At 37.6% G+C, this 24,071-nt stretch overlaps 1 protein-coding gene across 1 annotated transcript in view; it reads left to right on the forward strand.

The window, feature by feature from the left end:
• ITFG1 (integrin alpha FG-GAP repeat containing 1) overlaps positions 1-24,071 on the forward strand; it is a 292,961-nt gene that overhangs the window by 222,820 nt on the left and 46,070 nt on the right. The window contains exons 13-14 of the mRNA XM_050773867.1: positions 87-130; positions 18,996-19,074. Of these exons, the coding sequence (XP_050629824.1) occupies positions 87-130; positions 18,996-19,074 (123 nt within the window). The remainder of the gene's footprint in view (positions 1-86; positions 131-18,995; positions 19,075-24,071) is intronic.

Consider the following 24,071-nt stretch of genomic DNA (forward strand, 5'->3'; position numbering starts at 1 on the left):
TTAATGGATCTTAGGGAGAAAATTAGAGCTCACTCTAAATATAAACTTATAATAGTAATAATTGCCTGTTGTTTATTTTTCCACAGTTCTTAGTGGTCTGTGTTCTAATGACTGTCCTCGTAAGATAACAGTAAGTAAACTTAACTCTGTTATAAATGTGTCTATGAAAATTCTCTGTATAAGTAGACTCATACAAAATAGTTGTTATAGATTATAATCAAATATCATTATTATTTGGCAGTAAAGAATCCTTCATTACTCAAGAAAACTGTGCTGAAAGTAAAGTACCTTTCCTAAAAACAGTCTTACCTGAAGGGTCGTCTTTATGAAGTCGTTTCTGATATCCTTAGAGGAGTGACTACTCCTCCAATTGTTTTAAGACATTTTGGCATTTATAATATTTCATTACCCTTGTTTAGATTAGATGCCTCTCCACACAGGACTGTAACCCCCTGAGGTCAAGAACCACGTCATCTTGTGTACCTGGTATAGGTCACAGAGCCAAGCATATAGTAGGCAATTAGTGACTTTTTTGTGTGTAGTCTTAATATTGACTTGCTGTCTAATAGAATGTTTCAGTGAAATAACAAATGTGAAAATAATTAGTTTTTGTCAGAACCAATTCATGTAAACTGAAATAAGAATATTGTATTTGAAAGTATGCATGTGTTTGTGTGTGTGTACAGGGAACTGTTTGGGATCTTTGTAGTAATCCTTATTTCAAAAGAAATTAGCCAGTGTTTAAAGATAAGGAAACTGAGACACAGAGAAGTTAAATTATCCAAAGTCATGGAGCTATTAAATAGTGGAACTGCAGTACAAACTAGATGTTCTCATTATTGTCTCATATTCTTACAGCGTCATTAAACATTACATTGACAATATTTTATGTATAGTTGGGAAACTTCCCATATTTAAGAAGTGTGGAAACAGACCCTGACACAGGGATATCATCTAGATTCAAATTGGGGCAACACCTCTGAAGTAGTGAAGAAAGCAGCAGTGGCAGAAGGAGAAGATGCATGGGGAGCTCTGGAGCTAAGATGATCCTTCAAATGTGGCCTGAACTGAGCCAGAGGGGCCCAGCCTTTGAACTCTTGCATCAATCACACATCACATCTAGACAGGCCTCCAGGAAAGTGTTAACATTTGTATGAGGCAGCTCCCTTTGGCTAAGAACAATCTCCAGGTAGGAACCCTGCTGTGAGCTATTAGCAGCCAACACAGGCCAGCTCAAGGAATGAGTGTGTAGGTCCTGAAGAGAAGATCTGGATGAGGTATCACCACAGTCACTGCCATGTGCATGTGAATGTTTGGTCCAACCCATATACTTTTATATCACTGTAAAACTGTGGATGGGATTCATCAGCCTAAAGATTAACTTGGTCATTCAGATATTATCTACCTACTTTGTGAAACATTCAGACCTACATTTCTCCCTCTAACTAACCATATCTCCATTCTGTGGCTCTTTGATTATTGCATGGTCATGCAAAGAACTTTAAAAAGTTATAGTTGAAACCACTGATTTTACTTACAAGTTCTAGATGAAAGTTTGATAGTAAGTGCTGTATAGCCAAGGTAGGTGACACTTCTTTTTTTTTTTTTTTTTTTTTTTTTTTTTTTTTTTTTTGTGAGACAGAGTCTCACTCTGTCCCCCAGGCTGGAGTGCAGTGGCGCAGTCTCAGCTCACTGCAAGCTCCACCTCCCGGGTTCACACCATTCTCCTGCCTCAGCCTCCCTAGTAGCTGGGACTACTAGGTACCCGCCACCATGCCTGGCTAATTTTTTATATTTTTAGTAGAGACGAGGTTTCACCGTGTTAGCCAGGATGGTCTCGGTCTCCTGACCTCGTGATCCGCCCACCTCAGCCTCCCAAAATGCTGAGATTACAGGTGCAAGCCACTGCACCCGGCCAGGCAGGTGACACTTCTAAGATCCATAAGGCTTCCTGTCTCCTTATCTTAAAATATTAAGCCACTTCTATCTTACAGTGAACAGAACCATTTGGAAAGTCACATAAGTAAAGTCCAACATGCAGAGCTGCCTTTGTAATGACTACCCTTACCACCCAGCACCTTTGGGCTTTTCTGCAGATAATGTATCTGCCTCCCATTCATTCATTTATGACTTGCTTTGAAATTAAGATCGTGTTGAGCTGCCCTTCACATATATCATTTTCCTTCTCTCTGATATTTTACTGATACCATAGATCACAATTTTATCAGCATGTAAACAAATGCACAGTGTACTTACCCAGTATCACAAATGTCAAATGTATGCCCACTTGTGAAATTATTTACTTCTTGAAAAAGTGGTTCTTCTTCATATTCCTTTGACATCAGATCATAGTAAAAAGTGTTATAATGGATGTGACCCAGTGTGAAACAGAGAGAAAATGTACATCTGATATAGTATTCTCTTCCACTGGAGTTAATTCATGAGTTGAATAGCTCTTCTGCTGGTTATATGTTCTGTCACACCTGATAGGCAGACTATCAGGTGTATAGAAAGAGGAAAAAATTACTCCGCTCATGAACCGATCCCACCCATATTCCTTCATCTCCATTTTGAAAACTTCAGAGTGTTTCATTCATATTCAGTTTTAGCTATTCACTCCCATGGCCATAGCCCAAACCTAATCTACCAGAATGGTTTCACTTCTGAAACCCTAATTTCATTTATCCAACTCTGACCACAGCCTATTTTCCAGCTCTCCCACTCTGTTACTCTAATTATACCTGTTCCACTTTAAAACCATTAGTCTCTCAACCTGTATCAGCCCACTATTGTCTTTACCCACCTCCTTATTTAGTTACCACACACCAACATTACTTCTGCCAGTACCTCGAACTCCTATAAAGCACTGACTTTCCACTATACCTGCCTGGGAGAATTTCAGCCCTGGGTTAGTCCAGCTATCTCTTATTCCCTCCTATGCCTAAGATACTGGGCATTTCTGAAGAAAAACCTGTAGCTCTGTGTATTAGCACGGCCCCCTCTGTATTAGTCCATTCTCACGCTGCTATGAAGACATACCCATGACTGGGTAATTTACAAAGAAAAGAGGTTTAATTGACTCACAGTTCTGCATGGCTGGGGAGGATTCAGGAAACTTACAATCATAGTGGAAGGCACCTCTTCACAGGGCAGCAGGGGAGAGAATGAGTGCCAGCAGGGAAAATGCCAGATGCATATAAAACTATCAGATCTCCTGAGAACTCACTATCACGAGAACACCATGGGGGAAACCGCTCCCGTGATTCAGTTACCTCCCACCAGGTCCCTCCCATGACACGTGGAGATTATGGGGATTACAATTCAAGGTGAGATTTGGGTGGGGACACAGCCAAACCATATCACCCTAATTCATGGTTTTCAACCTCACATGAGCACTTTTTGTATTATATCACAGTTTTATGTGGAATCCCAGTCATATTTTCTTCCATTTCTTTTTTCTGGCTTCTTTCAAGATTTTCTCTTTGTTTTTGATTTTTTGCAGTTCAAATATGATATGCTTGGGTATAGATTTTTTCAATATTTCTCTGCTTGGTGTTCTCTGAGCTTCCTGGTTTTGTGGCTTGAGGTCTGTCATGAATTTTGGAAATTGCTCAATCATTATTACTTCAAATATTTCTTCTTTTGCCTTTCTCTCTTTCTTCTTCTTGTATTCCTACTATGTGTATTTACACCTTTGGCATCTTCAAGCTTAACTGATTCTTTCTTAGGTCATGTCCAATCTATCAATGAGTCCGATAAGGCATTCTTCATTTATTACAGTATTTTTTATTTCTATTTCCTTTTGATTCTTAGTTTCCATCTCTCTGCTTACATTAACCATCTGTTCTTGTATGTTGTCTAATTGTTTCCATTAGCATCCTTAGCATGTTAATCATAGTTATTTTAAATTCCTGGTCTGATAATTCCAAAACGTCTGCTATATATGAGTCTTGTTTTGATACTTGCTTTGTCTCCTCGGACTTTTTGTTTTGTTTTGTCTTTTGCCTTTCAGCATGCCCTGTAATTATTTATTGAAAGCTGGATATGATGTGTTAAGTGAAGGGAACTAAGGTAGACAGACCTTTACTGTGGAAGTTTTAAGGTTGATCTGACTAGGAATTAGGCTGTATTTACTGTTTGCAGTAGCTGTTGTGTTGGAGACAAATATTTCCTCTAGTGTCCTTGTTTTTGTCTCCTTTGGTGTGTCGGTTTCCTTCTTAAATGAAAGATAGCCGGTGATGACGAGCATTTTTTCATGTATCTGTTGGCTGTATGCATGTCTTCTTTTGAGAAATGTCTGTTCATATCCTTTGTCCACTTTTTGATGGGGTTGTTTTTTCTGCGTAAATTTGTTTGAGTTCTTTGTAGGTTCATCACTGGCCATCAGAGAAATGCAAATCAAAACCACAATGAGATACCATCTCACACCAGTTAGAATGGCAATCATTAAAAAGTCAGGAAACAACAGGTGCTGGAGAGGATGTGGAGAAATAGGAACACTTTTACACTGTTGGTGGGATTGTAAACTGGTTCAACCATTGTGGAATACAGTATGGCAATTCCTCAAGGATCTAGAACTAGAAGTACCATATGACCCAGCCATCCCATTACTGGGTATATACCCAAAGGATTATAAATCATGCTGCTATAAAGACACATGCACACGTATGTTTATTGCGGCACTATTCACAATAGCAAAGACTTGGAATCAACCCAAGTGTCCATCAGTGACAGACTGGATTAAGAAAATGTGGCACATATACACTATGGAATACTATGCAGCCATAAAAAAGGATGAGTTCATGTCCTTTGTAGGGACATGGATGCAGCTGGAAACCATCATTCTCAGCAAACTATCGCAAGAAAAGAAAACCAAACACCGCATGTTCTCACTCATAGGTGGAAATTGAACAATGAGATCACCTGGACTCTGGAAGGGGAACATCACACACTGGGGCCTATTATGGGGAGAGGGGACAGAGGAGGGATGGCATTGGGAGTTATACCTGATGTAAATGATGAGTTGATGGGTGCTGACGAGTTGATGGGTGCAGCACACCAACATGGCACAAGTATACATATGTAACAAACCTGCATGTTGTGCACATGTACCCTAGAACTTAAAGTATAATTAAAAAAAAAAAAAGAAAAAAAAAGAAAAGTATTATGAGGAGACTTGGTCTCTTTTCTCCAGTAATACAGTTTAAAAATCTCATAATTAACATAATTAAAGGTTTTTTATACTTATACTTTCAAAAAAAAAATGAAAGATAATGTTTACAGTGCTTTGGACTGTAATTCCCTGTTATACAGGAGCCCAGTTGATGAAGTACTGGAATAGAAAAGTGTTCTGTCATCTTGTCATTATGTCTCACTATTTTAGTGAACCTGTGTCCCTGGGCTGTGACCTTCACAAGTGCTTCTCAGCTTCCCTGTCTTCTTAGGTGACACAGGAAGATGAGAGGGAGCTGAAATTGAGTATTTCCCTTTCCCCAGGTCAGTTAGGCTTTTGTTAAACCCAAGTCAGTTAAGCTCTAGTAAAAGTTTTCTTTGAAGGCAGGCTGTTAGGGAGAACAGAGAGCTCTGGGCATGTTTCAGAATGGTTACCTTCCCATGCTGCTGCTGGAAACATGAAGGTATTTTTCTCCAGTCTTCACAGTGAGAATCTGGTTGAATTCCTGGAGGTAAAACTCACAAAAATGTAAGTGTGAGGGTTCCCCCCTGCCCTGAACCCTTGGAGTTTTGAACACTCAAGCTAGTCTACACTGAGCCTCCAGCAGTTTTTCAGTTAAGTCTTCTTACCTGTATTGGCTCCATCTTTGATCTTCTGCTCTTGGGCGTCTGCTTCTTGTAAGCTGTGACTCTGTTTCCATCTGTCTGTCTCTCCAGTTTGCAGAGTAGCCGTTTGTCCTGTGACTTTAGTTCTCTGAAAGATCTAAGAAAAGTTGTTGATTTTCTATTTCTTTGCTTTTTTCTTATTATGAGAACTAGAGTGACAACATTAAAGAACTTTATATGTCAGACCAGAAACTGGAAGCTCTCCTTGCATTGTTACTGGTTTTGCTTTATTTGAAGTTTGTTTTTGTCCGTTTTACTTCGGCTTTTATCAGTGTATCTTCCTGTGTGTCACTTATTGCTCTCTATCTTGATTTTTTTAACTTTTTAAAAATTTGTAAATATCTATGAAAGTATAAATTAGTGTAATAAAACTCCTTGGCTGGGCACAGTGGTTTGTGCTTGTAATCCCAGCACTTTGGGAGGCTGAGGCAGGAGGATCACTTGAGCCCAGGAGTTTGAGACCAGCCTGGGCAACGTGCTGAAACCCCATCTCTACAAAAAATACACAAATTACCTGGGTGGTGGTGTGCACCTGTACCCGAGCTACCCAGGAGGCTGAGGTGGAGAATCACCTGAGCCTGGGGAGGTAGAGGCTACAGTGAGCCATGATCATGCCACTGCACTGCAGCCTAGGCAACAGAGTAAGACTGTCAAAAAAGAAAAAAAAAAAACAAAAACAGAACAAATACATAAAATTCTTGTGCCCATACCCAATTTCAACAATATCATTATATGCCCAATTTTATTTCACCCATACCACCACCTACTACCCATCCCACCCACTCCTCCCTCTAGAGTACTTTAAGGCTAATCCATCATCTCTAAATACTTCCGTGTGTTGTAAATACACATTTTACTTGTCATACCAGAAGTTCTCTTTCTTCATAAGAACTATTTAATACCCTTTCTACTTTCCCAGTTTCCAGTTCTCAGTAGTTAACCTTCCCTCCTACTTCAAAACAGAAAATAATTCATAAAATGCAAATCTCTTCAACTATCTACAGTAATTTTGGAGAAGTTATTTCACTTCTGTTAAGCCTCATTCTCCATGTCTGTAAAACTAACCTGTGTAAGTTTCCTATCACTGCCGTAACAAATTAACATAAACTTAGTGGCTTAACACAACACAGATTTTTTCTCTTACAATTCTAGAGGTTGGAAGCCTGAACCATGTTTCACTGAACTAAAATCAAGTTGTCAGCAAGCCTACATTCCTTTTTGGAGGTTTTGGGGAGAATACATCCCCTTACCTTTTCCAGGTTCTTGAGGCTGCATAACTTCTTTGGCTCATGGCCCTTTCCTCCATACCCAAAGCCAGCAGTGTTGCATCTTCAAATCACTGACACTAACCCATACTGCCTTCCTCTTTCTCCTATGGGGAGCCTTGTGATTACGTTAGCCCCACCTGGATATTGCAAGATACCCTCCCTATCTTGAGATCTTTAATTACATCTGCTAAGTCCTTTTTGGCAGTATATTCAGCAGGCTCTGGAAATTAGGACATGGACATCTTTGGAGCACCATTGTTCTGCCTATCACACTACCTTAACGTTATTGTTAAAATTAGAGGAATTAATGTAGATAGACCATAGGAGGCCCTAATACACAATCAACACTCAAAAAGTTTAGCCGCTATTATTTGTCAATGTTATTGTTTATACCCCTGCCTCTATAATATCCCTGTATTGGTAGGGATAGTAAGTTCCAAATGTTTTGAGAAATGTTGGTATTCCATTTGTGTTTCAGGTATGACTAGAGGTATACTAGACTTCTTGACTTTTTCTTACTGTGTAAATCTTTTTAAACATCACACATTTGTGAAATACGGATATGATAAATATCAGTATTATTAGTGAGTGCTACCATAAATATCTGGGACTCAAAAGAGTATTTATATTCCTGTTTTCTGATTTTTTTTCCTTCAAATATCCAACTAATTTTTGAAATCTTTTAATCCTAGTGTAAGGTGTACTCTGACTTTTCACGATGTCAGTGGAGATAATGGCATTTTTCTCTGTAACTTGGTAATTCTTTTCACCAAAGCCTAGTGACTTTTTCCACTTTGTGGATTATGAATCTAGAAGCAGGCAGATAAGTACTTTTCCCCTTGGAGAGCAGATGGTTTAAAAGTAGTCTTTGACTTCCCCACATTCAAAAAGACTCTGTGCACATTCCTTTGACAGAGCTCCATGGGGGCAGAAAACAGTATCTCTTTTTCTTGCCAGTATATCCTAGAAACTAACAGAGGGCCTGGTGTTTAATAATTTGTCACTTGGGCTGGGCACGGTGGCTCACGCTTGTAATCCCAAAACTTTGGGAGGCTGAGGCGGGCAGATCACCAGGTCAGGAGATCAAGACCATCCTGGCTAACACGCTGAAACCCCGTCTCTACTAAAAATACAAAAACTTACCCGGGTGTGGTGGCGCGCACCTGTGGTCCCAGCTACTCGGGAGGCTGAAGCAAGAGAATGGCGCAAACCCAGGAGGCGGAGCTTGCACTGAGCCCAGATTGTGCCACTGCACTCCAGCCTGGTCTACAGAGTGAGACTCCATCCCAAAAATAATAGTAATAATAATAACAATTTGTCGGTTGACCTCTGCAGCACTAAATATAATCCCTTCCTCCACACCCATTCTCATTGCTTTTCCTCTTAACTGAAAACCAGTGCGCCAGCTGTGCTGTGAGGTCACAACTGCCTCCTCTCCAGGAACCTTATGGGCCTTGTTCCACTGTTTATTTGGCCTATGTATCCAGCCTCCACTTGTCTGCTGGTGTCTTTCCTTCAGCAATTAAGGATGTCTTAAGTCTCTTATCTGTACGTGTATACATATGTACCTTAAACCCACATCCCCTCCAGCTACTACCCATCTCTGTTTTCTTTTCTCAGCCAAACTGCTTGAGTGGCCTGCATTTGGATCTCTCAAATTCCTTACCTCAGTATCCTTAACCCACTGTTATCGTCTAGCCTTTGAGCTTATGCCACTGCAGCTGCATGTGATACTGCCAACACTTATAGGAACACTCCCTTTTCTCAGCTGCCTTCATGCTCTTTCTTCCCAGCTCTCCTCCTACCTGTCTGGCCATTCTTCCAGGTTTCTTTATGGACTTCTCCTCTGCCTATCTTTTAAATGTTGGTGATTTTCAGGTTCCATCCTAGATTCTCTTCTCACTGTATATACAATAGTCCCCCGTTATCCACAAAGACGCATTCCAAGATCCCCAGTGGATGTCTGCAAGCTTGGATAGTACTGAACCCTATGCACTTTGTTTTTCCTACACATACGTACCTATGATAAAGCTTAGTTCAGAAATTAGGCACAGTAAGAGATTAACAACAATAATAACTGATAATAATAAAATAATAATAATAAAATAGAACAGTTGTAACAATATACTATAATAAAGTTATGTGAATATTTCTCTCTCAAAATACATTATGGTATTGTACAATGAGTAACTGAAACCACAGGACACGAAACCACACATGAGCAGGGACTACTCTAAACTCTTTAAATGATGTCAGCCACTCTTCTGAATATCAGACCTTTGTATCTGAGTCACTTACAAGGAAGGACCCTGAAATCTAACGTTCCCCACCCCCAAAACCCAGTCCTCTTCCCATGTTCCCTGGCTCACTTTTTCCTTTCTCTTGTCCCCCAAATCTACTAGATTATCATTCTTTCCTCACAACTGTCCCTTCTCTCTGTCCTGTTACTGTATTTCAGGCCTTTTTTTTTTCCTGACTGCTGCAGTTATCTAAGCTATCCTTCAAAAACATACTACAATAGTGATCTTTCTAAAGCACAAACCTTCAGTGGCTCCCCTGTACCCTTGAGAGATTATCTAAATCTAGCTTCCTGAGATAGAGCCCTGGTTTACCCCTTTAGCCTTATCTCTTGCAGTTTTTCTTCACGCCCCACCCCACAACTCTATAATCAGCTCCCTGAACCGCTGTGTTCTGTCACCTCTATCACCTCCTGCTCCTACACCTGCCTCTGTACCGAAGCCTTGTCTTCTTCACCTTCCTAGTTTGCTCTGTGTGAACTTCGAGTTGGCACTCAGACAACATTTCCTCCAAGAAAGAATTCCCTGGCTTCCCTTTGACACAGAATTGGATGCACCTTCTGTTGCTTCTTAGCACCCTATGCCTAGTCCTGCTACTGTCACTTATTATAGTTTAAAGTGGGTGAGTATCTGTGTTAAGTCCCTTCAAGATTGTGTCTTATTGATTATTCAGTCTTTACTCCCCAGCACAGTGCCTGACACATAGTTACATAATAAATATTTGAGGTATGAATAAATGAGCTTTCTCTAGAATTTGGTTTGCTTTTTAATGGGCCCTCGTTGATAAGTTTACCATCGCATCTCTCACCCCAATAGCATATTCACTGTTAAGTATGAAAACTTGAAAAATAAATTACAAGCTATTTACAGGAGAAATGCATTCTGGAAAAGCTCTGATGCAAAGGAAAAACATTCCCTATTAATGCTCACAGAAATATCTCCTAATGAAACACAATTCTTTCCGTTGTTACAACAATTAATTTTTAATATATGCAACAGAACAAGGTGACTTTAACTTTTTCATCTTTTCAATCAGAAGAGGTCTCAGGCTTTTACCTATTCTATTTAGGAACATTCTGACAAAGCACAGGCCAAGTACATTTATCTTTGGGTCAGACGCCGTGGCTTACACCTGTAATCCCAGCACTTTGGGAGACTGAGGCAGAAGACTGCCTGAACCCAGGAGGTCGAGACTAGTCTGACTAGCCTGGGCAACATAGTGAGATCCTGTCTCTACAGAATAAAAATGTTTTACATTAGCTGCATATGGTGGCACACGCCTGTAATCCCAGGTACTCAGGAGGCTGAGGTGAGAGGATCACCTGAGCACAGGTCAAGGCTGTAGTGAGCTGTGATCGCACCACTGGGCTCCAGCCTGGGCAACAGAGTGAGAGCTTGTCTTTAAAAAAAAAAAAAAAAAAAACCCTCTTATCTTTATTTTAGTGAAGTGAATGATCTGACTTGGTACAGTTTTACCATGCTTCAAAGTATAGCAGGCATTACTTCAACCAGTATTTATTGATTATAACTGATTTATTTGACATTCCTTAAAAGATTACTCACTCCTTAATTCTGTTTGCCTTTCTTTTGTCACTCCTGACAGTGGTAATATCATGCTTCCTGTACCAAAGATAGAAAAACGATGATACAGGTATTTTCTGCATATAATATGCCTTTTTACAGTCCTTTACTTACCTTAGTCACAGGGAAAATATCTTGTAGTTTTCATAGGAAAATAACCAGAATTAAAGGAAATGATATTTGATTTAATGTCTTAAAGAAATGAGTAAGAAACAATATAAAATTTTCAATATTAAACTAAATTGAGCATTGCAGCTAATGTTAATGAAGATAAAGACAAATGCCAGTGAATGGTCACTTAAAAAATAAACAGGATTTTTAAAAATTACCCTTGAGAAAAGTTAAGTCCATTCTATAAGTCAGCTATTTTTCTAATATTTTAGAATCATGAATTTATATCATATAATACCTAATTATTGATTATACCTAATACAATATCTTTTATATGTTTTTCCATTTTTATTTCATCATCCAGAGCCAATGATTTAAAGTATTATTTGCACTCCATTGTAGGAGCCCAAGACCTTGAAACAAACCCTTAGGTAATCAGATAATTGACACTAACATAGAAACCACCAAGATTTGGCTTACTTAAAAAGTCTCTAAAGAAAACAGAGGTATTCCAACCCCAATTTTATATGATAGTAGGCACACAAGAGATGAGGTTAGTTAGAAAGAATCTATATGATACAACACCTAAACTGCATTACATCAGTGTGACACATCCTAGAATGAGAAAAAGGGTGCCAATGATAGTCTTTTTTTACTGATAGTATGAAAAATTGGACCATCACTAATATGTCTAAATTTAACTTCCCTGAATTCTTTCGAACAAGCATCAGATATGACTTTAAAAGGACACCCTAATATAACCCAACTATGTAAAAGGTATGAAAGATACAGCAATACTCCTTGTACCTTTATTGTATAGAAGAAACACAAAGTAAAAATTATTCCAGATCTCTTGGCATTTTCTATGAGCATAGCTATTTTTAGTATATTTTGTATTAAACATTCATATGGAGGTAAATTGCACTATTTTAGAAGAAAAAAATGAAGCTTAATGCTATGACATATGGGATAAGAAACCAAAAGACTTATAGGTCCAGGTATCAGTTGTATCATTTCAGTTGGGAAAGGAAATTGGGAATTGAAGTGTTCATTATACAGATGGTGTAGAAGAGCAATTCTCAAACTTCTTGGTCTATGGACCCCAAAGAGCTTTTCTTTATGTGAGATACATCTACTGACATTACTTTATTTGAAATTAAAACTGAAATAATTTTAAATGATACTGTTTTTAAAAGATAACCCATTATATTAACATAACCTATTTTATTTTTTAAAACACTATATTTTTCATATTAAAATATTAGGGAAAAGAGAGGCATTGCTTTATGTTATTTTAAATCTCTTTAATGCTTAGTGTAATAGAAGATAGCATGTTCCCTTACCTCCTTTTACATTTAGATTTTTGTGGTATGTTGCCTTGGTTGAAATAGATGAAAAAAATTCAGCCTCACATAACTATGTAATAGAAAAGGGAGTGTTGGGCCGGGTGCGGGGGCTCACACCTGTAATCCCAGCACTTTGGGAGGCTGAGGCAGGTGGATCACGAGGTCAGGAGATCGAGACCATCCTGGCTAACATGGTGAAACCAAGTCTCTACTAAAAATGCAAAAAATTAGCCAGGTGTGGTGGCGGGCACCTGTAGTCCCAGCTACTCGGGAGGCTGAGGCAGCAGAATGGCCTGAACCCGGTAGGCAAAGCTTCCAGTGAGCTGAGGTTGCGCCACTGCACTCCAGCCTGGATGACAGAGTGAGACTCCGCCTCAAAAATAAAAGGGAGTGTTTTAATATCCTATTCAGATAATCGATATATACCAAGAAGTCATCAAGTGACAGTTTCTTAAGGTTGATTGCAATGTGGATTTTGAAACTTTATCAATGAGTTGTTCCTACTTTGTTACGGTACTCATTGGTATTTGTTTATTAAAATATTGTTTAATTTCCACATATTTCCTTCTGTTGTTGATTTCTAATTCTGTTGTAATCAGAGAATATCATTTGTACAATTTCAATGCTTTTATATCTACTAAAGCTTGTTTTATGGTCTCGCATACCATAAAACATAAACCTTGTTTTATGTTCTCCAGGTCTCTCCTGGAGAACATTCCATGTGTGTTTGAGAAGAATATGTACTCTGCTAGAGTTGGATGCAGTGTTCTCTACATGTCTGTTAGGTCTAGTTGGTTTACAGCGTTGTTCACATCTTTTTTTTTTCCTGTTGATCCTCTATCTGGTTTTTCTATCCATTATTAAAACGAGTATACTGAAGTTTTCAACTATTATTGTTGAATTATCTGTTTCTCCCTCAAATTCTTTGGGGCTCTGCTGGTTAGGTGCATACATGCTTATAATTGTTATGTCTTCTTGATGGATTGACCCTTTTATCATTATACAATGTCTTTTATTGTGTCTAGAAACAATTTGTATTAAGTTAAGGTGTATTTGGTCTGATATCAGTATAGCCATTCCGTTTCTGATTTGGTTTCTTTTTCCATGGTATACCTTTCCATGCTTTTACTTTCAGCCTATCTGTTGTCTGTGAATCTAACGTGTATATAACATAGGTGGAATATAGTTCGTTATATTGTTCTATCCATTTGGTTAATCTTTGCCTTTTTGATAGGAGCATTTAACTCATTTATATTAAATGAAATTAGTGATAAGGCAGATTATGGCTGTCATTTTTTTGTTTTCTATATGTCATATTTTCTTGGTTCCTCAATACCACCATTACTGCATCCTTTTATACTATGCATTTTCTAGGATATGATTTTCTAGGATATGATTTTAATTCTTTTGTTGTTTCTTTCACTCTATTTTTATATTTTATTTTATTTATTTATTGTTTATTTATTTTGAGATGGAGTCTCACTCTGTTGCCCAAACTGGAGTACAGTGGCATGACCTAGGCTTGCTGCAACCTCCACCTCCTGGGCTCAAGTGATTCTCTTGCTTCAGCCTCCTGAGTAGCTGGGACTACAGGCATGCACCACCATGCCCGGCTAATTTTTGTATTTTTGGTAGAGACCGCACCCAGCCTCACTCTATTTTTAAAAAGTTATTTTGGGCTGGGTGCAGTGGCTCATGCATGTAATCCCAGCACTTTGGTTGGGAGTCTGAGACAGGCAGATCAGGAGGTCGGGAGTACGAGACCAGCCTGGCCAATATGGTGAAATCCCATCTCTACCAAAAATGCAAAAAAAAAATTAGCTGGGCATGGTCTCACGCACCTGTAGTCTCAGTTACTCGGGAGGCTGAGGCAGAAGAATTGCTTGAATCCAGGAGACGGAGGTTGCAGTGAGCCAAGGTCGAGCTGCTGCACTCCAGGCTGGGTGACAGAACGAGACTCGGTCTCACACACACACAAAAAAAGTTATTTTGTTAGTAGTTGCTCTCAGGATTACAATTAACATCGTAACTTAGAAACACTCTAGTTCATATTAATTCCAGCTTAATTTTAGTAGCTGTTAAAAACTTTGCTCTAACATATCTCAATTTGTACTATTATTGTCATACAAATTACATCTTCAAGCATTATGAGACCAGCAAGATGGTTTTAGAATTATTGTTTCAAGCAATAGTCTTTTTATATCAGGTAGGAGAAAAGAGCTGCAGACAAAAATGTATTTATACCATATTTACCTACAGTTCCTTTTTTTTCCCCCCCAACTTTGTCTTCACAGAATATTTACAGTTACCTTTAACAGTACTCTTTATTTGTGTGGATTCAAGTTACTGTCTAGTGTCCTTTCAGATCAGCCAGAATTCCCTTTAGTATTTCCTGCAAGTCAGGTGTGCTAATAACAAGTTCTTTCTGGTTTTATCTGGCAATATGTTAATTTCCTGTTCATTTTTGAAGGATATTTTTGCTGGATTTTAGAATTCTTGGCTGACAGTCTTTTTCTTTTAACACTTTGAATTTGTCATCCTATTGCCTTTTAGCCTCCTGGGTTTCTGATGAGAATTGAGCTGTTAATCCTTCTGAGGATACCTTGTCCATGATGAATTGCTTGTCTCTTGCTGCTTTCAACATTCACTCTTTGGCTTTCAAAATGTTAACTATGATATGATAGGTAGGGTTTGATTGTGATGTATCTTGGCGTGGATCTCTTTGAGTTTACCCTACTTGGTGTTCATTGAGCTTTTTGGGTGTACAGGTTAATGTTGCATTAAATTTAGGTGGTTTTAGCCATTATTGCTTCACATTATTTCTACCTCTTTCCTCTCTTCTGGGACTCCCATTATTGTTGGTATTCTTAATGGTGCTCCATATGTCTCAGAGGCTCTGTTCATTTTTTTATTCCCTTTTTTTCTGTCCTTCAGACTAGATAATATGAATTGACATGTCTTCAATTTTGCTGATTATTTCTTCTGCCAGTTTAAATCTTCTATTGAGCCTCGCTAGTTAATTTTTCATTTCAGTTATTGTACTGTAGAATTTCAGTTTTGTTCTATTTTGTGATTTCTCTTTATTGATACTGTGGTGAGACAGTGTTCTCATAATTTTCTTCAGTTATTTAGACATGATTTCCTTTCCTTTAATTCTTTGAACAGTCTTCTTTTTTGACAAGGTCTCACTCTGTTGCCCAGGCTAGAGTGCAGTGGTGCAGTCATGGCTCACTACAGCCTCAACCTCCCAGGCTCAAGCAATCCTCCCACCTCAGCCTCCTGAGTAGCTGGGACCACAGACACTTTCCACCACGCCCAGCTAATTTTTTTAACTTTTCATGGAGACAAGGCCTCCCCATATTGCCCAGACTGGTGAACATGTTTATTATAGCAGATTTAAAGTCTTTACCTAATAAATCTAACATCTATGCTTCCTTGGAGGCAGTTATTTTGACTGTTTTTTTTCCCCGATGTATGAGCCTTACTGTGTCTTTGCATGTCATAATTTTTTTTACTGAAAACTGGACATTTTAAACTATATATCAACTCCAGAATCTTCCCAGATTTCTCCCATTGCCTGGGTTTGTGGTTTTTGCTCTTACTGCTGTTTGTTCAGTAACTTTCCCAGACTAATACTGTAGTCTTCATTCTTTGTTGTGTGTGGCCACTGAAGTTGCCACTCAGCTTAATGGCCAGCCGTGATGGCCAGATATTTCCTTAAATGAGAGGTCAGGCCCTTCTCCAGCCTTTCTGGGGCACGAACATAGTGCTGCATATGTTCATGAACTTCTAGATTCCCAGAAATAAGTCAGAGCTTTTTAGAGTCCCCTATGAATATCTCATTTCCGTTTTTCCTTTTAAGATTTGGTCAACCTCTCATTAACCCCCACTGATAATCACTGCCTCAGGCAACTGCAATGTTAAACAATTGCTGATGATTCTTTTCAAGAAACTTTACAGTGATGGAGCTTGTTCACACTGAGCAAGCTCTCAGTCCATTAAAAAAAGACACACCCTGAGAATAGAGCTTTTCAGGAAGCTTCCGGAAAGGTCATATAGTGACATTTCTCGGGGAATGGATATCTGGGGAGCTCTAAACCTGTTCTGCCCCCTCCAGTACCTGGTAGGCTCTTCATTTTCATAGCTACCTTAGTTGCAAAGCTGTTGGTTTTCAAGGCAACTTCAGCGCTGGGAAGAGAGGCATGGAAATAAGGCAATTTAAAACACAACAGAGGTAATTGTTCTTACCAAAATTCAGCATTTTTCTTAAATCAGTGCTCCTTGGATTTTTGCAAAGTTCTGAAAAAGTTGATTTCAACAACTTTCTGCCAGTATTCTCATTGCTTTTATTGAGGAGCAGATTTTTTTGAGGTCCTTACTAACCATTCCAGAAGTGATTCTACACTACTCTGTTACACTAAGATGTATTTGTCTACCTTGCACTTTAGATGGATCTTTCACCCATGAATGGTTTTGTACTATCATGCATTGGTAATTTTGGAAATTTTGGTTTACTGAGTTATGCAGATCTTCCTCATGATAACACATTTTATTGTACAATATTTTTAAATAATATTTGTTAATATTATTACCACTGATTGCATCTTAAGTTTCTTTTTTTTTTTTTTTTTTTTTTTTTTTTTTTTTGAGACGGAGTCTTGCTCTGTCGCCCAGGCTGGGGTGCAGTGGCCGGATCTCAGCTCACTGCAAGCTCCGCCTCCCGGGTTTACGCCATTCTCCTGCCTCAGCCTCCCGAGTAGCTGGGACTACAGGCGCCCGCCACCTCACCCGGCTAGTTTTTTGTATTTTTTAGTAGAGAGGGGTTTCACTGTGTTAGCCAGGATGGTCTCGATCTCCTGACCTCGCGATCCGCCCGTCTCGGCCTCCCAAAGTGCTGGGATTACAGGTTTGAGCCACCGCACCGGGCCCATAAGTTTCTTAAGTATTGGAAAGATATCAGGCTCACAGTGGCAGATGCAAGTTTTTCAAAATTACAATATTCACTTAGAAGCTCAAATTTTATCATTTTCATTTGGTTTTCTGAAAGTGATAGACTCACTTTGTCCATTTTCAAGAAAATGTTAGCTAAATACCCAAGTCTGAATATCCGTTGTTTGGTGCCACTGCTAATTACCCACATCTTTGCTTTTGCTCTATTAATACAAATGTTAACACTGTGTAAAATGCAAATAATGTCTTAATATTATTATGAAAATAGTTTTTACCTAATGTGACCTTCTGAAGGTGTTCTGGGACCCCCAGGGTTTCCCTGTAACATGCTTTGAGAACCACTGTGTAGAGGAACTGGATCAGGATCTCTAGACCTTGTCTTCAAATATCAGAATGACTGGTTCATGATGATAGGTGAACTTCAGCTTTAGGACTCTATCAGACACATGCTGACCTGATTTTTTTTTAACTGAATACACGTAGGAGAGAGAACAATGCTTTTCCTTGCCCATCTGCAAAATAAGAATGTAGATACATTTTGCTAATTCTGTCATGAAAGTAGTGTGTAGTACAAAGTGTAATATTCATCTTTCCACATAAAAATGTTTCTTAATAAGTTTATTTTGCATATTTGTGTGATTTATTCATGAATCATCTAATCAATTAGTAATGTCTTATGAGTAATTCCATCCTTATAGCAACCTATTTTCTCATAGCCATTGGAAGCATATGGACTTCTAAAGACCTTAAAATATCAGTCAGGCAATTGTGATGTTGATGAAATCATATTACTTCTTATCATCCTAGAGAAAAATCATTTTTAAAGCATCAGTAACCTATCTAAATGTCATTATTAACTTTTCTGTACTTTTCTGGGAAGATCAGTAGAATTTTGATGCTGTGAAAAATATTCAAAAGAACTTAAAGCATTTCTTAAACATTCTGTCATCTTAGGATGTCCATTGCAATCCTTGGTTTCTTTATGTTCTATTTAATTAGCCTTGGTTTCTAAAGAGAAGGAGTATGTCATTTTATTCAAGGTTTGAGGAATGTTCCAGAAATAGGAAATAGAGGTAAAGCTCACCATTGTAATCGAGGCATTGTCAATCCATCAGATTTTTCTTAAATGAAAAATTATGTATTCTCTAAATGTGCAGGAGTTTAAATGTGGTAGAACTAATCATCAGTATTTTTTATTCTATTGTAATTATTGTGGATGGATTTTATTTATGTTGATATTTTAGTGGGAAAATGTAAACCATGTCCAATCTCTCCCTGGAGGGAAAAAGCAATGCTATACTCAACAGAATATTTGATCTTAGAAATACCCAGTTAAATAATGAACTAAATAAATGCAACTATTAAATCATTTAAAGTCTTAAGAATTTTCTACTAATCAGTTTTTCTTTTTGTTTGTGTATTATTTTTTAACACTAAGATCCTAGGAAACAACAGGCTTTCTTTTGATGTGCTATCTGTTAATGAAAGGGGTCTCTAGGTAACTGTCATCTGTGTAAGAATTTTTTGCTTTGAAAGAGATTTGCCTGAAACTTCCAATAATTCACTTACTTCCCAAGCCTTAACTATTTTTTTTTCTATTGCAGCCCTTTGGAGTGAATCAACCTGGACCTTATATCATGTATACAACTGTTGATGCAAATGGGTATCTGAAAAATGGATCAGGTAAGACCAGATACAATAGTATGTCCATAATGTATAAAAACTTCTGCAGTCAATATATTGGCAAGGTAAACTGGTGGAAAAAATTATGTTTTCACACTCCTTAAAAAAATCTTCACTTTCATTATACTTAGTCTTTCCATAGACTTACATTGGTAGATTATAAAAGGTTCTTATGACAAAAAATGTTCACTTTCAATTCTTCATAGATCCCTATTACAATGGAGCCAACTCATTATCCTTATTTTTTAGTTGAAGTAGCAGAGAGATTGGGTGAAATTACTTGTGTTTTCTTGGTCAGAGAGTGAAGTGCAAATTAGTTAATTAAGTTCATCTTAGAAGAAGTAAAAATTAAGAATCCAATTAATACTATAATATAAACTACTACTTTTTTTTATATGTAGAATAGAAGCTGCAATATATAGAGAGGGTTTTTTTGATAAATTGTTATAAAGAAAAAATCTGGTTATACATTTAAATAAATAATAAAGGAAAATGCAGTTAAGACAAAAAAGAAATAAGATTGAGCAAAGGATGTCTGCTTTTAACAGATGGCTGACTGACTGAGGTTAGATCCAAATTACAGTAAATACAACTGTGATAATTTTAGTTATCTAAATAAGAAAAGAAATCTGAATATGCTTCTTTTAAGATGCCTAGAGTTTTAACCATGAAGAAGTATAAGCAGAGTTGCTGTCACCCCTCTATTTTTTTGGCCAAAAAAAAAAAGGGAGAACTCATTATATGAACATTGCCATGTTATGTAATGGCCTTACTAAATCAAATATACCCCAGAGTGAGTTTACTTTTTTAGCTAATTGCACACATTTAAGAGTCTCAGTTGTACTGCTTGCTTCAGCACAGAAACATTCCATATAACAATTTTTTTTTTTTTAATATTCAAGGAGAAATTGACAAACACAATTACACTTTTTTTTTTTTTTTTTGAGACACAGTCTCGCTCTGTCGCCCAGGCTGGAGTGCAGTGTCACGATCTCGGCTCACTGCAAGCTCCACCTCCCAGGTTCATGCCATTCTCCTCCGTCAGCTTCCCGAGCAGCTGGGACCACAGGCGCCCACCACTACGCCTGGCTAATTTTTTGTATTTTTAGTAGAGATGAGGTTTCACCTGTGTTAGCCAGGATGATCTCGATCTCCTGACCTCGTGATCCACCCACCTCAGCCTCCCAAAGTGCTGGGATTACAGGCATGAGCCACCGCACCCGGCCACAATTATACTTTAATATACCACTATCGGCCACTGTAGTTCAAGATAAATAAGGATATCGATAATTTGAACAAATTACTGCTTTATGTTTTTAATTCATGTACATATTAAACCTTTACAAAAAAGGCTCTGGGACCAGCTGGTTTTATCAGTTAATTCTTTTAGACTTTGAAGATGCAGATGATTTCAGTGCTAGGTAAGATGTTCCAGAATACAGGACAACAAGATGAAGTTATTTATTACATTTCATGAAGCTAGTATAACTCGGGTAGAGCCAGAATACTCAAAACCAAAGCTAAGTTCACTGGTGGGATATCAGTGAAAATCCTATCTAAAAACTAACAACTTAAATTTGTCTGTATTTTTAAAGAATTGCCTACTTAACATAATCAAGTAGATGATTATCTAAGGAATTCACTGATGGTTTAAAATGGGAAAATCTCTTAATTGTTACAGCAATGCATCAATTTTTAAAATACTTTCTTTTTCTTTTTTTTTCATATAATAATATATTGTGTACATCTCTCCATGTCTGTTCATACAGATAATCCTGATTTCTTTGGGGGCTATTTGTATAAAGATACAATAGCTACTCTAGCCAATCCTCTATTTTTTGTTTTACTATATAATACAACAGTACAACAGTAAACATCTATTTACATATATTTGTGTGCAGTTAAATGAATAATTCAGGCCAGGTGCTCATGCCTGTAATCCCACCACTTTGGGAGGCCAAGGCAGGTGGTTCACTTGAGGTCAGGAGTTCAAGACTAGCCTGGCCAACATGGCAAAGCCCCATTGCCACTAAAAATACAAAAGTTGTGCGTGGTGGCGGTCGCCTGTAATTCCAGCTCCTCAGGAGACTGAGGCATGAGAATTGCTTGGACCCGGGAGGTAGAGGTTGCAGTGAACCGAGATCACACCACTGCACTCCAGCCTTGGTGAAGGAGTAAGACTGTCTCGAAAAAAGTAAATAAATAAATAATAAAATAAAAAAATAATTCTCACTTCATAGAAAAAAATCTGGAAGGATAAACATTAAATTAACATTTATCTTGAGGAACACAATTTCAAGAGATTCACTTTCCACTTTGTACATTTCTATAACTGTTGACTAGTTTTCAGTTCTTTTTCATTGTTTTAAAAAGATGGGCTTGGTTCAGTGGCCCGTGCCTGTAATGCCAGTACTTTGGGAGGCCAAGGTGGGCAGATCACCTGAGGTCAGGAGTTTGAGACCAGCCTGGCCAAAATGGTGAAACCCCGTCTCTATTAAAAATACAAAAAAAAATTAACCAGGGGTGGTGGCGCATGCCTGTAGTCCCAGCTACTTCGGGAGGCTGAGGGTTCACTTGAACCAGAAGGCGGAGGTTGCAGTAAGCTGAGATCACGCCATTGCACTCCAGGTGGGTGACAAGAGCAAAACTCCATCTCAAAAACAAACAAAAAAAATATGATTGTTGATTCAGTCAACAAAATTTTCACCAAACTTATACTGCAAACTAGGCATTGGCACCTGGTATTGAACTCCATTCAGTAATATTCACTACCCATTACTATTTTTTTAAGTGAATGGAACAATATTTACTTAGCATGATTTTTAAAAATCTACCCCAAAACAGTAAGGGAACATTGGATTTATTCTTACTATATCTAATATTTACCTGTCTCTACATTGGAGTAGAAATTAGGAGGGAATTTGTAGGCATAAAAGGAAATGAAAAAATATCTAAGGTAAAAATAAATGCAGTTGAGTGCATAAATCAAATGAATGCATAAATTTTCATGGCAGAACACCATAAACAAAAATAAAAAGCACTCACAAACTTGAACAAAATCTAAATGTGTATAAATAGAGATATAATAAATTATCTCATTTTATAATATTCTCCAGCCTACAAAATATTTTAAGATACCTTTTGATGTTTATAATAGTTGGAGGAAGACATATCTGCATGTAAAATCCAAATTGTATGTGTATTATTTTAAGTTTGTCTGTGTATAGGAAAAATATCTAAACAAAATGACGCATAAAATGTTACCACAATTATCTCTTGATCATGGGAGTGCAAATTGTGTGTGTGTGATTTTTAAGTGTGTCTGTGTGTAGGACGGATATATAAACAAAATAACATATGTTACCATGATTATCTCTTGGGTTTTGGATTTTATATATTTGTTTGCATTTTTGTTTACTAAATATATATTGCTTTTTAAGAAAAAGCTTTTAAAATATTTCAAACGTGCTGTATTTCATGCATAAAAATGTATTCTAAGCAAGGAAGTAGCACTTAATTTAATTGACTAAGGGGGTGCCATCATGAAACCCTGCCCCAAATTTTAAAGGATGAAAATTCCCAGTTTAAATATTAAGCATGTTGAACTCCAAGGAAACATTACTTGGTTAAACCATACCTTCCATCCCATCCTACCCCATCAGCAGAGAATGTTCCACTGTAGGAAGATGATGACTACATTTATGTATTTCGGAAACTGCAGCCTAGGTTTTCTCCTAGAGCAGCTGAGAGTCACTCACTACCCATTAGCGGGTCATAAAATTAATGTAGTAGCTTTTAGGATATTTTACGTAATAGAATAAAAGAGAACAATAGAAAACAATATATTGATCAGAGTACATCCCAAATAGTAAAGTATTGTTTCATGAAATTTTTATTTAGTTGTATGTGTGTGTGTGTCTGTGTGTGTGTGTGTTTTCACACTGGGTAATAACATATGATGTAGTTTTTATTGTGGGCTGTGATCAGAAAAGTTTGAAAAGTTGAAAGTTTGTTGTCACCAGAGAGAGACAACAACAACATCATAAATTAATATTATTCAGTAAAGACCTGGCCCAACTATACTATTGCTTACAGATAGATTATCATTCTTACCCATTACTCTGTGGTCTTACTCCATTTCCTAGCAAAGCCTGAATGGCCAAACATTATTAGAGAGTTACATTACAGAGGAGTCATTAATTTTCTAAATAATAGTTCCTGTAACAGATTTAAAAAAAAAAAAGGAAGTATTTTTATTTTGAACTTTTTAGGAGCTTAAACTCCTCTGGTTTTGAATCTAGGATTTTGTTTACTACACTTGTAAATTAGCCAGGGATCCACAATGGGTATCCAAATTGCCTAAACAATATTGATAAGAACTTAGTAGAATGGAGTACATTAGCAAAATTTTGTAGACTAGTGAGTTGTTGGTCATTTATGAATAATAACATTATTAGACCAAGAATTGCTTTTCTACCCCATAAATTACTTATTTGGCCCTACTGTTTAAATCCAGAGCAAAATCATTTTTCTTTTTCCTCTGTGGTTACTATTTGTTAATATATCTGAGAAAAACATAAGTAACCTTTGTCTTCTGTGTGCCTTTAGTCTATGCAAGAAGTGATGTTAAGCAATCACATGCTGTGATCTAGGGGAAAAAATATGTGTCCTACGACACACATTCATTCAACACAGAACACATCTGTGACCAGATGTGTAGGGTTTTGCCTCACATCAACCTGTTCTCCAAAACAAGCTAGGTATCTCATAATTTAATTCAATTCTGACACTATCCAGAGGCAGACTAATATCCCACAGTTAAAGGCTCAGTCTCACAAGATTTTCCCCACTTTGGATGCCAATCACAAGTCCAGGCATCCAGTATTTCTGATGGAGAGTCTATAAATTGGCATTTCCCATGACTCACTCCCTCATCAAGTTCAGTCATTTGCTGGAATGGCTCACAGAACTCAGGGAAATACTTATATATACTGGCT

This window comes from Macaca thibetana, chromosome 20 (assembly GCF_024542745.1).
Source record: "Macaca thibetana thibetana isolate TM-01 chromosome 20, ASM2454274v1, whole genome shotgun sequence".
In the NCBI taxonomy this organism is placed as follows: domain Eukaryota; kingdom Metazoa; phylum Chordata; class Mammalia; order Primates; family Cercopithecidae; genus Macaca; species Macaca thibetana.